This window comes from Patella vulgata, chromosome 5 (genome assembly GCF_932274485.2).
Source record: "Patella vulgata chromosome 5, xgPatVulg1.2, whole genome shotgun sequence".
In the NCBI taxonomy this organism is placed as follows: domain Eukaryota; kingdom Metazoa; phylum Mollusca; class Gastropoda; family Patellidae; genus Patella; species Patella vulgata.
Genome location: NC_065883.2, coordinates 39,990,750 through 40,007,673, shown reverse-complemented (window position 1 = coordinate 40,007,673; position 16,924 = coordinate 39,990,750). Strand labels below are relative to the sequence as shown.

At 35.1% G+C, this 16,924-nt stretch overlaps 1 protein-coding gene across 3 annotated transcripts in view; it reads left to right on the top strand.

Moving 5' to 3' along the window:
• Nucleotides 1-16,924, top strand: part of LOC126820657 (G2/M phase-specific E3 ubiquitin-protein ligase) — a 169,751-nt gene that overhangs the window by 8,565 nt on the left and 144,262 nt on the right. For all 3 annotated transcript variants that reach the window (XM_050548765.1, XM_050548762.2, XM_050548763.2), the window contains exon 4: nucleotides 12,959-13,063. In XM_050548765.1, coding sequence (XP_050404722.1) covers nucleotides 12,959-13,063 — 105 coding nt within the window. The remainder of the gene's footprint in view (nucleotides 1-12,958; nucleotides 13,064-16,924) is intronic.

Genomic DNA, 16,924 nt, shown 5'->3' with positions numbered 1-16,924 from the left:
CCTATTTTGATGAAACTTGAAATGTAAGTTTATAACCCAATGATCTCGGATCCTTTCGTTATTCGCGCATATCGGACCGTAACTTCCTGAATTATTATGGCCCCTGATTGTACGAAAAATCGCGTTTTTATACGCCCACATTATGCCGTCGCCCCTGTCCGTCCGTCCGTCCACTATTGTTTGTGGACTCTCTACAGATCACAATTCTTATCCGATTTTGACGAAACTTGAAATATAGGTTTATCCCCAAAAGATCTCGGCTGCTTTCGATATTGGCATGTATCGGATCGAAACTTTATAGATTATGGCCCCTGATTGTACGAAAAATCACGTTTTTAGCTTGTGGACCCTATAGAGGTCACAATTTTTATCCGATTTTGTTTATAACCCAAAGATCTCGTTTCCATTTCGATATTTGCGCATATCTGACCGTAACTTCCTGAATTATGGCCCCTGATTGTACGAAAAGTTGCGTTTTTAGCTTGTGGACCCTATAGAGGTCATAATTTTTATCCCATTTAAAAAAACGTTCGAATATATTACCATTACACCCTAAGGATAGTTGAGTTTGAATTTCGTAAATATTGGACCAAAACTGACAGACAAAATGGCCGCCCCTTGTACTCAAATAGCGTATAAATATGGTATATCAATGTTGTGGACCCTCTAGAGGTCACAATTTTCTTTTGATTTTTATGAAACTTGAAATGTAAGTTAATAACCCAAAGATCTTGGTTCCTTTCGATATTCGGCATATCGGATAGTAACTTCCTGAAATATGGCCCTTGATTGTAAGAAAAATCGTGTTTTTAGCTTGTGGTCCTTGTAGAGGTCATAATTTTTATCTGATTTAAAAAAATGTGTGAATATATCACCATTACACACTAAGATCATGGATCCTTTTGATAATCGCAGATACCTGAACTTAACTTCCTGGATTATGGCCCCTGATTGTTAGAAAAATGACATTTTTAGATCACAATTTTTTTTTCCGATTTTAAAAACCGTTTCAATATTTCACCATTGCACCATAATGAAGGTTGAATTCGAATTTCGGGAAAATCGAAATGAAACTGCCCAACAAAATGGCCGCTCTTTTTTTTCTCAAATTGTGTAAAAGTATGCAATACGAAAGTTGTCAACCCTCTAGAGGTCGCAATTTTTGTCCGATTCTGATGAAAATTAAATCATATCTTTATATCCTAAAGATCTCAGTCCCTTTTGATATTTGCGCATTTCAGACCATAACTTTCTGGATTATTGCCCCTGATTGTACAAAAAATCCTGTTTGTTTTTAGCTTGTTCTCTATTCATCTCTTGCAAAATGTGGGCGTATCCTGCCTGGCAGCCGCTAGTTGTTAAAATTATGTATTACATATGAAAGCTTATTGTTTCTGTTAAGATTATTATTTTTTATTTTTTTTTGTGTGTATTTTCTGCAAATCTTATATCTCAGAATCTAACCATGGGATCTTTCGGAAACATTGACCTACCCCCCCAAAAATGGGGTGCGACTGTGGATAAAATATATTTTCAAAACGTTTACGCATCCGAAATCACCGAAATTTACGAAGAAATTGACCTACATACCTATAACTTTGTGACTATTTGACCTATTTTACTAATTTGAGGAACTTGAAAAAAATCATTTTCATCTGCAATTTCAGATTTTCGAATTTCGAAAATTCGTCGCTGTGATTTCGAACCGGAAGTTGAGACCAACTTAACAACTTCTTTAATAGTTGCACGATTTTCATGAAATTTAGTATGTTAGTAGATCTTAATGATGCGACTTGACAAACTTATCTAACTTATCTCCCCTTGAGGAAAATTAAGGATCAAAATTTTCAAAAAAATCAACGAAATATAAGTCAGATTGCCTTGAATTTTTTTTTCTATACTAGTTAAGTAATTACGGATGAGTACACAAAATATGAAGTTTGTCGATCGAACCGGAAGTGCCACCATCTTGAAACGTGAAAAAACCCTAAGGTTTTTGCGATATTTTACTTACAGCTATGGTAGTTATATTTTCTAAATCCTTGAAGGAAAGCCTAAACAATGTTCCACACAGAATTTTGATTTAGGTCAACTGATGGTCACCATTTTGAAATAAATATGGAAAACGGTGAAAAATCTACATTAACGGGCTTGTAAATAAACACAATAGGCCATAGTGTGGTCAATTCGTCTCCTATTTCTGAAATTAATACATTTGAAGATAGCCTTGCTCATGGTCGAATTTTGGGTATTTTAATATTTCAAAAATTTGAATTTCACCTTTGACTTTTTCAGTGCAGACAAAGGTGTTTACTTGTGAAAAATTACCATTATCGGCTTGAAAATCTCGGAATAGACCGTCGTTTCGTAAATACGTCTCCTATTTCCGAATTTAATACATTTCTCGATAGTTTCCTTCCGGAATGGGTGGTGGCTTTGGAATTAATATATTTTTAAAATGTTTAAAAATCACAGAATTTTACTGACAAAAAACATTTATCCATAATAGATAGAGTACATAGACCATAGGCCGTAGTTAAAAATTGTTACAAAGTGCCTCAAGAAGTTGGTGAAGGGTATATCTCTATTTGATAATTAAATTTGATAAAGTATGACCCTCAAAATGAAATGTTCTCCCGATAGAAATGGTTTGCTAATTAGTAATTAGCATTTAAAATTGCATTCTTTTGTTTAAGTTGGTCATAGAAAAGGCCATTTTTAGCCAATCAGATTTCACCAATTACCCCTAAGTACCACTAGGATTTCCAGTCAATAAACTCGGTTGAGGGTTGGGCTAAAATTTGGGAATAGTTTGTTTGACTGAAATAAAAAACGCACTAACTCAAATATCATTACATCGTTTTTTGTCTATTTTGTTTATTTTTCCCCAAGTTAAAATCTGACAGTTGAAATCAAATCTTTATTGAGATTTTCCTTCAATAGCAATCCTCTAAACAACCTGTTGACCTCTCTTTACGAGTAAGGTCATCATCTCGGGTTAAGGGTCAACGACTCATTGTTTTTAGTCTGTGTCCGGTGCATAAAACTGATGACCGCATAGTATCTAGTTGCTTCGGAATAAAAGCAGTGACGTGGAGTAGGCTACATGTTGTAATCTTAGTTACTGCCACCACTGCTTAATAAAGTCAAGCTTTACGTTTTTCCTCGTCATATTAAGCGAATTGATTATTCGACTGAATTATCTGCTGATAGTACTAGTTCAGGTAGGCCTAATTATTCTACTTCTATTATTATTTTGTTGATTTTGAAGCTACAATACCAGCTCTGTCCAACCAGTCCTTAGATTTACCTAGAGCTAAGGTCAATGTTTTCATTCAGTTACTGTTGAATTTGGGTTTTTGAAGATTTCAAGAATAAATGAATAAAATTGGATTTAACATCCTACTTTTCTGCACTAATCGGTATGAAGTGTTCTATGAGGAAAATTTGCCCGGACAGCGGCGCTACATGTATGGCCTACTCTTATATCCGTTCCGAACAATTGATCATATCTTCCTGAATCTTGTTTTTAAATTTAGACCCTCTAGAGGTCACAATTTTTATCCGATTTAGATGAAACTTGAAATGTGTGTTTATAACCTAAAGATCTCTGTTCCTTTCGATATTTGCGCATATTGGGGTGCAATCTGATAAAAAAACACAGATCATATTTCGTTTCGTTTTTCATAGTTCAAAATTTTGTTTAACTTGTCTTTACTACACTAGGATCTGGACGAGTTGTTATCATTGACGTGTCTTGGATGGTGTGAGGGATTAGCCAATGAAACGGTCTGTTATGGCAAACTTTAGGCGTGTTTTCCACGGAACTGTGGGTAATCCACTAGAAACGTCAATGCTAAGTGGTTAATCAAATTTCTGACGTCATAGGGTCAACAGCCGCTTGTATGACCCCTGATGCGACCTCCCAGTACAACTAGTCAGATCTTTATGTAGAGGCCACTGAATATATAAAAAAACGAAACGAAATATAGATCTGTATTTTAATCAGATTGATCGGGGTGTAACTTCCTTGATTATGGCCCCTTCCATGTGGAGGTACATATATATTGTCGTCGCCCCTGTCCGTCCACAATTGTTTGTGGACACTCTACAGTTCACAATTTTAATCTGCTTTCAACAAAACTTGAGGTTCCTTTCGATATTGGCATGTATCAGACCATAACTTCATGGATTATGACCCCTGATTGTACAAAAAATCATATTTTTGGCTTGTGGACACTCTAGAGGTCACAATTGTTATCCGATTTTGTTGAAACTTGAAATCTATGTTTTTAACCCACATAACCTCCTGAATTATGTTTTTAGCTCGTGGACCCTATATAGAGGTGACAATTTTTATCCGATTTCAAAATCTGTTTGAATATATCACCGGTACACCCTAAGGATGGCTGAGTTTGAATTTCGGAAAAATCGGACCGAAAAATGGTTGCCCCTCGTATGCAAATAGTGTAACAATATGGTATATCAAGGTTGTGGTCCCATATTTATAACCCAAAGATCTTGGTTCCTTTCGATATTCATACATATTGGATCGTAACTTCCTGAATTATAGCCCCTGATTTTACGAAAAATTATGCTTTTAGCTTGTGGACCCTATAGAGATCACAATTTATATTGTCGTTGCCCCTGTCCCTCTACAATTGTTTGTGGACACTCTATAGGTCACAATTCTTATCTGATTTTGACGAAACTTGAAATATAGGTCCGTCGGTCTGTCTGTCCGGCGTCCACAAGCAACATTGTGGACGCTCTAGAGGCTAAAGTTAATATCTGATTGACTTTAAATTTATACACAGTGTTTAAGGTCTTGAGACGAAGAATCCTATTGATTTTCAACAATTTCCGATAATTACTGCCAGAGTTATGGCCCTTGATCACTTTAAAAAATCTTGTAGACGCTCTAAAGGCCAAAGTTAATATCCGATTGACTTTAAATTTATACACAGTGTTTAAGGTCATGAAACGAAGAAGCGTATTGATTTTCAGCGATTTCCGATAATTACTGCCAGAGTTATGGCCCTTGATCACTTCAAAAAATCTTGTGGATGCTCTAAAGGCCAAAATTAATATCCAATTGACTTTAAATTTATACACAATGTTTAAGGTCATGAGACGAAGAAACCTATTGATTTTCAGCAATTTCCGATAATTACTGCCAGAGTTATGGCCCTTGATAACTTCAAAAAATCTTGTGGATACTCTAAAGGCCAAAATTAATATCCAATTGACTTTAAATTTATACACAATGTTTAAGGTCATGAGACGAAGAAACCTATTGATTTTCAGCAATTTCCGATAATTAATGCCAGAGTTATGGCCCTTGATCACTTCAAAAAATCTTGTGGATGCTCTAGAGGCTAAAGTTAATATCCGATTGACATTAAATTTATACACAGTGTTTAAGGTCATAAGATGATGAAGCCTGTTGATTTTCAGCGATTTCTAATAATTACTCCCAGAGTTATGGCCCTTGATCACTTCCAAAAATCTTGTGGATGCTCTAGAAGCCAAAGTTAATATTCGATTGACTTTAAATTTATACACAGTGTTTAAGGTCATGAGACGAAGAAGCCTATTGATTTTCAGCAATTTCCAATATTTGCTGCCAGAGTTATGACCCTTGATCACTTTGAAAAATCTTGTGGACGCTCTAGAGGCCAAAGTTAATATCCGATTGACTTTCAATTTATAAACAGTGTTTAAGGTCATGAGACGAAGAAGCCTATTGATTTTAATTGATTTCCGATAATTACTGCCAGAGTTATGGCCATTGATCACTTCAAAAAATCTTGTGGATGCTCTAGAGGCTAAAGTTAATATCCGATTGAGTTTGAATTTATACACAGTGTTTGAGTTCATGAGAAGAAGATTCCTATTGATTTTCAACGATTTCCGATAATTACTGCCAAAGTTATGGCCCTTGATCACTTTGCAAAATCTTGTGACGCTCTAAAGGCTAAAGTTATCATCCGATTGACTTCAGATTGATACACAGAGTTTAAGATCTTGAGACGAACAAGTATATTGATTTTCAATGAATTTTTATGACTTGAACAGTAAAATCCATGATATTAAAAGCTTTGCATACAAAACGTTAGCATGGGGCAGAACTTTATAAAAACCAAACAAATTCTAATAGTTTTCTGATAATTACTTCGTGAGTTGTTGCTCTTAATATTGCAGTAATTTTAACAATAATCATTGGATTTTAACTTTCGATACATTTTGGCATAGCCGAGTACAGGGCACATAGCTACGCTACTTTTGATTTTTGATTTTCGGCAAATCTTCGCAGATATTAGGCGCCAAATTTCGAAAATTTAAATTTTTACAAAAAACTTTTTTATTTATTAATATTTTTTAGTCGTGTTTTACACAAAATTAACGAGTCATCTGACTTGAGCAAAAATCTGATTTTTTTTTGTCTCAGTAATTTTCCTTGGCGGTCATTGGCTAATTCAGTTTTTCAGTCCTAGATTAATTATTTATTGTTCGATTTGTATAAAACAAAGTTCATATGCTCCGTTGTCTCAATTGCCATTTTTTTTGTTACCGATAGAGTTATCGGCGTAAATTTACCAAAAACTACAATTTTGACAGTTAGGTACCACTTTTCGAAAGCAAATATTATTTTTTTCAAATCTGGTATAACTGAAAGGGTGCGCCCTTTAAAGGCACACAAAATGTTGGGCCCAGTTTTTTTAATTTCGATTCCGTTTTCGGGCTATTTCGATTAAAAGGTGAAAAAAGGTGTAAAATTAAGCTATTTACAACCCATCCAGCGTTTTCATATTTTAAATTTTTACTTCGTAATTTTGATAAACTCGTAGCAATAATCTACACGGAGAGAATGTATGTGAAAATTAATTTGTAATATGCGCAGTTGCCGAGAAATGGTCAATTTTGCATTAGTCACTCTTTACGCTATTGTGCCTGTAAAAGAGTCAATTATTATTGGATTTTCATAAAAGAGGCACCATTTGATGCGTAATGTCAATTTTAACTAGGTCAAACCAATTTAACATTTTCAATGTCACCGGAAATGACGTAATTTGAGCAAAAACTGTATTCAAATGAGTCGTATTTGTTATTTGTTTAAAATTTTGATATTTGATTCAAATCAACTAAAATAATAAACCCATACGATCATATAGATATCACAAAATGGTTTCTAACTTGTTCAGTTGCGGAGAAATAGGCAAATTTTGTTCTTTTCCCACAACGCTTATATCTCAGAATATAACCATGGGATCTTTCTGAAACTTTAACCTACCTCCCCCCAAGAATGGGTGGTGGCTTTGGAATGAATATATTTTCAATACGTTTTTCGAATCCATCTCTTGCAAAATGTGGGCGTATCCTGCCTGGCAGCCGCTGGTTGTTAAAATTATTATTTTTTTTCTTTATTTTTTTTTTGTTCTTTTCCCATAACGCTTATATCTCAGAATATAACCATGGGATCTTTCTGAAACTTTGACCTACCTCCCCCCCAAGAATAGGTGGTGGCTTTGGAAGGAATATATTTTCAAAACGTTTTTGGAATCCGAAATCACTGAATTTTACGAACCAAACAATTAACAATGCATAGTTGTAGCTTTGGTTTTTTTTTACCTATTTTACTAATTCTTTTTTCTTTGAGTTTAGTACCTTGACAAAATTTATTGTCACCTGTAATTTCCAATTTTCGAAAATTTAGTCCCAGAAGTTGGAACAAATTTGATAATTTCTTTAATATTAGCACGATTTTCTGGAAATTTGGATTATAAGTAGATCTGACTGATTCAACTTGAACGATCTCATTAGAAATTTTCTAACTTGTCTCCTCTTTGAGAAACTAAGAATGTATCAGGGGCAAGAAGTGACATGCTGAAGTGGTTACAACCTGATGTCGCTATAAAGGACTGTACTGGAAATAGTCATTTTCTGAGTAAAATTTTGGTTTTCACCTGTTTATCACCATTTTTAATAAGCACAGATTGCATTCTATGGTGCAATAGCAACCTTCTAATTTTGACCCTGTCTGATAAAAAGCTGGTGGTCGACTTCCAACCCAGCACTAATTTGAAAAAGAAAATCAGTCCTTACTAATTCTTGGGGGACTTCTTTTAGGATACCATATTCACATTGTCCGTGTAGTACAGAAAAAGATACACTGTAACTTTCTCTTTCCTGGTCGCAAGCAGAATTTCTTCGGATGGTTTTGAAGTGCTAAGCACATATCATCAATAGGTGTAAAAAAAAAATGACCGGAATGCAACATACTTAAAATATAGAGCTTATTGAAAAGTGCTAAAAATAAGCTTTTGTGATACATTTTTTTGCAAATTTCATCATATCCATATCCATCATTTGTACCATGTGGTACTGTATATAAGTGTTTATTTGTGGATGCTCTGGAGGTCAAAGTTAATATCCGATTGACTTTAAATTTATACACAGTGTTTAAGGTCATGAGACGAAGAAGTCTATTTATTTTCATCGATTTTCGATAATCACTTCCATAGTTATGGCCCTTGATCATTTCAAAAAATCTTGTGGACACTCTAGAGGCCAAAGTTAATATCCGATTGACTTTAAATTTATACACAGTGTTTAAGGTCATGAGACGAAGACGTCTATTCATTTTCAGCGATTTTCGATAATCACTTCCAGAGTTACGGCCCTTGATCACTTCAAAAAATCTTGTGGACACTCTAGAGGCCAAAGTTATTATCCGATTGAGATTATACACAGTGTTTAAGGTCACGAGACGAAGACGTCTATTCATTTTCAGCGATTTTCAATAATCACTTCCAGAGTTATGGCCCTTGATCACTTCAAAAAATCTTGTGGACGCTCTAGAGGCTAAAGTTAATATCCAATTGACTTTAAATTTATACGCAGTGTTTACTGTCATAAGACGAAGAAGCGTATTGATTTTCAGCAATTTCTGATGATTACTGCCCCTGATCACTTCAAAAAATCTTGTGGATGCTCTTGAGGCTAAAGTTAATATCTGATTGACTTTAAATTTATACACAGTGTTTGAGGTCATGAGACAAAGAATCCAATTGATTTTCAACGATTTCCGATAATTACTGCCAAAGTAATGGCCCTTGATCACTTTGAAAAATCTTGTGACGCTCTAGAGGCTAAAGTTATCATCCGATTGACTTCAGATTGATAATTACTTCATGAGTTGTTACTCTTAATCAGATTTTAGTGTATTATAAATGTTTCATTACCAAAAGAAGTAAAAAATATGTGACAACACTTGCTGACTGCCCGATGATTTAGCTGCTGTGGGCGTATGTTTCGTTGCCTGGCAACCAATCATTTTTGTTACCATTAAAGTTTCCTGTCGGCAACGGAAGTGACGGTACCACTTTTTGAAAGCAAATATTATTTTTTTCAAATGTTGTATAACTGAAAGGGGTGTGCCCTTTAACGGCGCACAAAACATTGGGCTCAGTTTTTTTAATTTCAATTTCATTTTTCGGCTATTTCAATTAAAAGGTGAAAAAGGGTGTAATATGAAGCTATTTACAACCCATCCAGCGTCTTCATATTTTCAAATATTTCTTCGTAATTTTCATAAACTCGTAGCAATAATCCATACGAAGAGAATGTATGTGAAATTTAATTTGTAATATTGCGCAGTTGCTGGGAAATAGGCAATTTTGCATGTGTCACTTTTCACGTTATTTAGCCTGTATGTAAAAGAATCAATTATCATTCAAATTTTTATTACCACTTGATGCCTAATGGAGTAATGCCAATGTTGACTAGGTCAAACCATTTTAACATTTTCACTGTCACCAGAAATGATGTCATTTGGGCAAAACTTTATTTTTAGCCTTCAAAACAGATATTTTATTCAATTGAGTCTGATTTTTAACGTTTTATAAAAATGATGATATTTGATTCCAATCAACAAATAGAATGAACCTGTCACGATTTGGCACCTGACCAATTGCCACTCGTGCAAACAACCCCCCCAGCTGCGTCTTCAAAATCATAAAGAAAACGAAATGGCATTAATAGTATAATTTAATACTTTATATATTTATATCAGATCAGTAAAACAATCAATTTTCAGAGTTCAGTATGTCCATAGGTCACTTCCGGTGGGAATCAAACCATCAATTCACAAAAACATTATTCGTCCAACGAAAACATTAAACATAGGCCTGCAATACCTATTCTGATTTAAGTTATTCGTAAAACATTTAAACACCGCACAGTTCTCCACAACACAGTTGAGATAATTATAGGTCTGTGGATCCTATTCTGGGATCATCTCAAATGTTCTGTTCACGATATCAGCTACGGCTAAACTTGGCCCCAACGCCGCTCCATATCAAACGTTGCCCAACAATAATCTACACACATAAAAGTTTCACCTACTGGGCGTAATCAAACGTGGCCCAGTTCCAATGTACCTCTGATTTAATTAAACATGGTCCGATATTCACTACAGTTATGTATTCAAAGAAGAAAGGTTAAATTGGCCCCCTCCTACATAATCGATCCGATTCGGCCTGAACGAACCTTACTAAAAGACTGACTGACTGACTGACTGACTGACTCTGATGTGCCATCCACATCTGCTTATATAGCCATATTGTGCACATGCTGCATGCCTCAGATGCAGTTGACAATCAAGATGAGTTTGGGGGATACAGCTTAGACAATTAAAATTGAGTTTGGGGGATCAAACTCAGACAAATAGGATGTGAACATAAATATTTATAAATTCGGATGTAAAAGAAAAAATATGATATTTGATTGTGACAATACCTCCCTTCCATAGAAAAATATATTTTTTAAAAAATATGTTTTCAAAATACACAATCATTATAAATAGACATCATAACCTGTATTTTTAGCCTTCAAAACATTTTTTTTTAATTGAGTTATATTTATTATTCGTTTAACATTATTATATTTGACTCCAATGGACATATAGAATGAATCAATACGATCATATAGATGTCCAAAAATTGCTTCTAACCACCTTCCCTTGTCGAGAAATAACCAATTTTGTCAGGAACACTTTTAAAAAACATTTTTTTCGCATTTTAATTTTCCATTAGAAAGTCAGCTAACTTAGTAAGTTAGTAACAAATTTTGTAAGGATCATTTTTATATGCCCACATTTTCATGTGGATGTATTATGCCGTCGCCCCTGTCTGTCCGGACGTCCGTACACAATTTGTTTGTGGGCATTCTACAGGTCACAATTTTTATCGGATTTCAACGAAACTTGAAATATAGGTTTATCTCCCTAAAATCTTGGTTCCTTTCGATATTGTCGTGTATCGGACCGTAACTTCATGGATTATGGCCCCTGATTGTACGAAAAGTCACGTTTTTAGCTTGTGGACCCTATAGAGGTCATAATTTTTATCCAATTTTAAAAAAGGGTTTTAGTATATCACCGTTACACCCTAAGGATGATGGAGTTTGAATTTCGTGAAAATCGGACCAAAACTGACAGACAAAATGAGGCTGCCCCTCGTTCTCAAATGGCGTAAAAACATGGTATATCAATGTTGTGGACCCTCTAGAGGTCACAATTTTCTTCTGATTTTGATGAAACTTTAAAGGTAAGTTTATAACCCACATATCTTGGTTCCTTTCGATATTTGCACATATCGGATAGTAACTTCCCGAATTATGGCTCCTGATTGTACAAAAAATCACATGTTCAGCTTGAGGTCCCTCTAGATGTCACATTTATTATCCGATTTAAAAAAATGTTCAAATATATCACTGTTACACCGTAATTTTGATTGAGTTAGAATTTCATGAAAATCGGACCAAAGTGGTCACAATTTTAAAAACCGTTTCAATATTTCCCCATTCCACCATAATGAAGGTTAAAATTGCATTTCGGAAAAATCGAAATGAAACTGCCCGACAAAATGGCCGCTCTTTGTACACAAATTGTGTAAAAGTATGCAATAGGAAGGTTGTGGACCCTCTAGAGTTCACAATTTCTATCCGATTCTGATGAAACTTAATATATATTTTTTTATCCCAAAGATCTCAGTCCCTTTTGATATTTGCGCATTTCAGACCATAACTTTCTGGATTATTACCCCTGATTGTACAAAAAATCTTGTTTCTTTTTAGCTTGTTCTCTATCCATCTCTTGCAAAATGTGGTTATTTACATATGTAACACATGGTAAAAAATGTTTTAATGGAATTGATATTGCTGGATTTAGTTGATTCTGCATCCATTTTATTACATGTGTGCAATGCTTATGTGGAAATCTGTTTAACGGTTTCATTGACACTGGAAGTTACAAAAGTTCAAAGATAACGTGACACCGGAAGTGACTTAAGTTCAAGGGTAATGTGGCACCGGTGAAACCCATCATTTCTGCATCACAGTTCTAGTTTAGTTTTGATATTGGTCGTCTAGTTTATAACCATTTAGTTTCATAAACTAGATGATCGATGTCAAAACTAAACAGTGTTTCTTAAACTACATGGCAGCACAAACTGGATGTTTATTGAGGAATCTTGGTGGCATTTGACACTTTCTGGACGGCAAACTATTAACTAGATACATGTATTAGATTCTAGATGGTTCGTCAATTCTGAATGATACCCGGCATTTAACTCTTTCTGGATGGCAATCTATTAACTGGATACAAGTATTAGATTCTAGATGATAAGCTCAGTTTCTTCCCTTTTTTTGTCAAATCTGAATGATACCTGGTACCTATTGTCACCACCCTCCAGACTAACAGTGATCTAGTTGCGATAAATGGATTTAGTGGGTCTGATTCCATATGAAACTATCAAGAAAAATATTTATTTCAAATATGGGTCCACTGGTTTGGTCACCGGAATATAAGATAAGGAAGGATCTTAAAAAAAAATGAAACATACCGGTACACAATTTTCGACTGTACTTTATTATCAAAATTATTTTTTTATTACAGTTATTTGCTAGTGGATTATGTCAAAGAGGTAGAACTGATAAAGAAGGAATATTTGGATTTTTGTCTCCAGATATTGATAAAGAAATAACACGGGGATCACGTCTGGTATTTAATTTCTTTCAAGATTTTAAGTGTATAAAATGTATCATTAGTGTACCCAATAGGCCGTGGACTGGGCAAGATTATATGGCTTAGATCTTTACTCTCGCTAAAATGCCTGTTGCTGCCATTCCATTCCACTCAACCCGATTATCGTTGATAACACGCTGGATTGATTACGTAATTGAATGATCAACGTATTTATCGTCTTATACCACCAAACACCACCTTGATTAACTAGTTAATCTGCTTTAATCTTTTATCGGACAATTCATCAATCCAATCCTGAACAGAAGTCATTGCTTCTCTTTTGTCGGGATATGCATCATTCCAATAAGAGTGATTATAAACTTAAGCTACGTGATTGACCCATGATTTCCACAGTTTCGGATGTTTTAATCTCCTTGACGATGGCCGACAGCACGTAGAAATTAGTCACTTATGTCACACATCCTAATTGTACATAACACCCCAAAATCAATATGTATCCGATAACTCGTCTGCGATATCACTTCGGTGGAAGCGAGCGTTAAATAAAGCTATTTCACACACACACATATCCGAAATAATACAAGACATTGCTAAGTCTGTTTCTGATCTCATGTGGTTATAGCACTCGGTAAACCTCGGCAGATTCCGTTACTCTACATCTAGCCTTGGCTGTATGACGGTAAGTCATATGTACCTATGCCTATACAATTGCGATGCGGCACCGGTTTACTTATTAGGAAAACTTGCCGTTTTTTATACGCCCACATTTTCATGTGGATGTATATTGTTGTCGCCCCTGTCCAGACATCTGTCTGTCCACAATTGTTTGTGAACACTCTACAGGTCACAATTTTTATCCGATTTCAATGAAACTTGAATTATAGGTTTATCACCCTAAGATCTCGGTTCCTTTCGATATTGACATGTATCAGACTGTAACTTCATGGATTATGGCCCCTGATTGTACAAAAAATCGCGTGTTTAGCTTCAGGTCCCTCTAGATGTCACATTTATCATCCGATTTGGTCTAAACTTAAAATGTATGTTTATAACCCACAGATCTCGTTCTTTTAGATATTCGTACATATCGGACCATAACTTCCTGAATTATGCACCCTAATTGTACGAAAAATCGTGTTTTTAGCTTGTGGACCCCATAGAGGTCACAATGTTTATCTGATTCAAAAAAACGTGTGAATATATCACCGTTACACCCTGAGAATTGTTGAGGACGAATTTTGTAAAAATTGAACCGAAACTGATGGACAAAATGGCCGCCCCTCGTTCGCAAATAGTGTCAAAATATTGGGTATCAGGGTTCTCGACCCTCCGGAGGTCACAACTTGCATCTGATTTTGATGAAACTTGAAATGCATGTTTATAACCCACAGATCTCGATTTCTTTCGCGCATATCGGATCATAACTTCCTGACTTATGACCCCTGATTGTACGAAAAATCGCTTTTTTATACGCCCCTGACACTCTACAGGTCACATTTCTTATCTGATTTTGACGAAACTTGAAATATAGGGTTATCTTCAAAAGATCTCGTCTGCTTTCGATATTGGCGTGTATCAGACTGAAAATTCATGGATTATGGCCCTTGATTGTACGAAAAATCTCATTCTTAGGTTGTGGACCCTATAGAGGTCACAATTTTTATCCGATTTTGTTGAAACTTGAAATGTAAGTTTATAACCCAAAGATCTCACTTCCTTTCGATATTTGCGCATATTGGATCGTAACTTCCTGAATTGATTGTACGAAAATCGCATTTTTATACCCCCACATTTTCATGTGGACGTATATTGTCATCGCCCCTGTCTGTCCGTCCACAATTTGTTTGTCGACACTCTACAGACTACAGGTCACAATTCTTATCTGATTTTGACGAAACTTGAAATATAGGGTTATCTCCAAAAGATCTCGGCTGCTTTCGATATTGGCATGTATTGGATCGAAACTTCATGGATTATGGCCCCTATTTGTACGCAAAAAATCACGTTTTTAGCTTGTGGACCCTATAGAGGTCATAATTTTTATCCGATTTTGTTGAAACTTGAATTATGGCCCCTGATTGTGCGAAAAATCACGTTTTTGGCTTTTGGACCCTATAGAGGTCATAATTTTTATCCGATTAAAAAAAACGTTTGAATATATCACCCTTACATCCTAAGGATGGTGGAGTTCGAATTTCGTAAAAATAGGACCAAAACTGACGGACAAAATGGCGGCTCCTCATACTCAAATAGCGTAAAAATATGATATATCGAGGTTGTGGACTCTCTAGAGGTCACAACTTACTTCTGATTTTGATGAAACTTGAAAAATAAGTGTATAAAAATAGGACCAAAACTGACGGACAAAATGGCGGTTCCTCATACTCAAATAGCGTAAAAATATGATATATCTGGGTTGTGGACTCTCTAGAGGTCACAACTTACTTCTGATTTTGATGAAACTTGAAAAATAAGTGTATAACCCAAAGATCTCGGTTCCTTTCGATATTCGTGCATATGGACACAGATCACCAAATATTCCTACGCCGTCACCCACGAAACAAGGGCCAAAGCTATTTTAGTCTTCCTCTCCCTTTTCCTTTTTCCCCCTTTTGCATGGCGATTTTTGTTGACTTTTTGGTGTAGAATTGAGGAAAAGGGTTTGAAAATACATTTTCTGCCAGGTTTTGGTGAATATTCATAATTTTGATGCGGAAGGATACAAGAGTTGAGAGGTTGGTTACGTTGAAATGTAGGGCCTGAAATTGCATGTTTACTTGTCTCTACTTCCAGCTTGTGTATCTCAAGTTTTTCATGAAGAACCTCATACGTGCTTTTGGGCAAGTGGTTGCCACATGTTGCTCCATCTGTGGTAGAAAGCGTTCTACCCAATGAAAATTTGGGAAAAAGTTAGAGCCGGTCTAAGATACGAGAATTAACATTGGAGTCAATGGGGAAATCTTTAGTGATCTGTGTCCTGTCTGTGTGTGATAAGGCTGTCACTGATATGCCTTAGTTTTGAAAATATGAAGATTAAATTCTCAGAAAATATGAATAAAATAGTTTGGCTACAGAAAAACTAAAAAAAGTTAATTAAAAAAAAAAAAATCAAAGTTTTGAAGAAAAATTGTGATTTTACTGCAAATTTCTCAATTTTCAATTTTTATTAAATTTTTAACAGTAAGTAAAATATTCTAATGCCCAATGTTGGCTTATTCAGTCTCAGAAAGCCCAGATAAAGTGAACAGTATTGAAATTTCACCAAATTTTGTCTAAAAATCAGGAATATTCACAAAAAATCTTGAGATTCCCCCCATTTGGATGTAGAAATTAATATTTTCATGACTACTAAAATGAGTCAAAATGTCTAAAAATGCCCATATTTTCTTTGCTAATATAACTTAGATGGTATCTACATGTTTGTCAGGTTTAGAAATAGCTCCAGCTTTCCTACAGAAAATTGAAAATTGGTAACACTGAGTTAATAATGTACAGCAGATGGGTTTGTACAAAATGTTCAAAACAGGGGTTGGCTCAATTTTGCCACTATTTTACCCAGAATAAGCATTTTTTCCTTCTTTGAAACATTAAATTCTTGCATTTCCTTCATGTAGGAAGCAATATCCCAGCCTTTCTAGACATTTTTTACTCCATCATTCTGTTTAGAGAGGCAATAAATGCCCCACCCCACCCTTTTCTATTAATGTGTTTTGAGGGATTTAAATGCACCTGTGTTGACATGTTAATGATCTTAATTGGAATTTGTGGGTGAATTACAGCTAAGAATGTTATTTTTCACCCAAAAATATTTTTTTTGTGCATTTCAAGGATTTCTAACCCTTATTTGTTCAGAGTCAAACGTAGAACCCTGAGGCA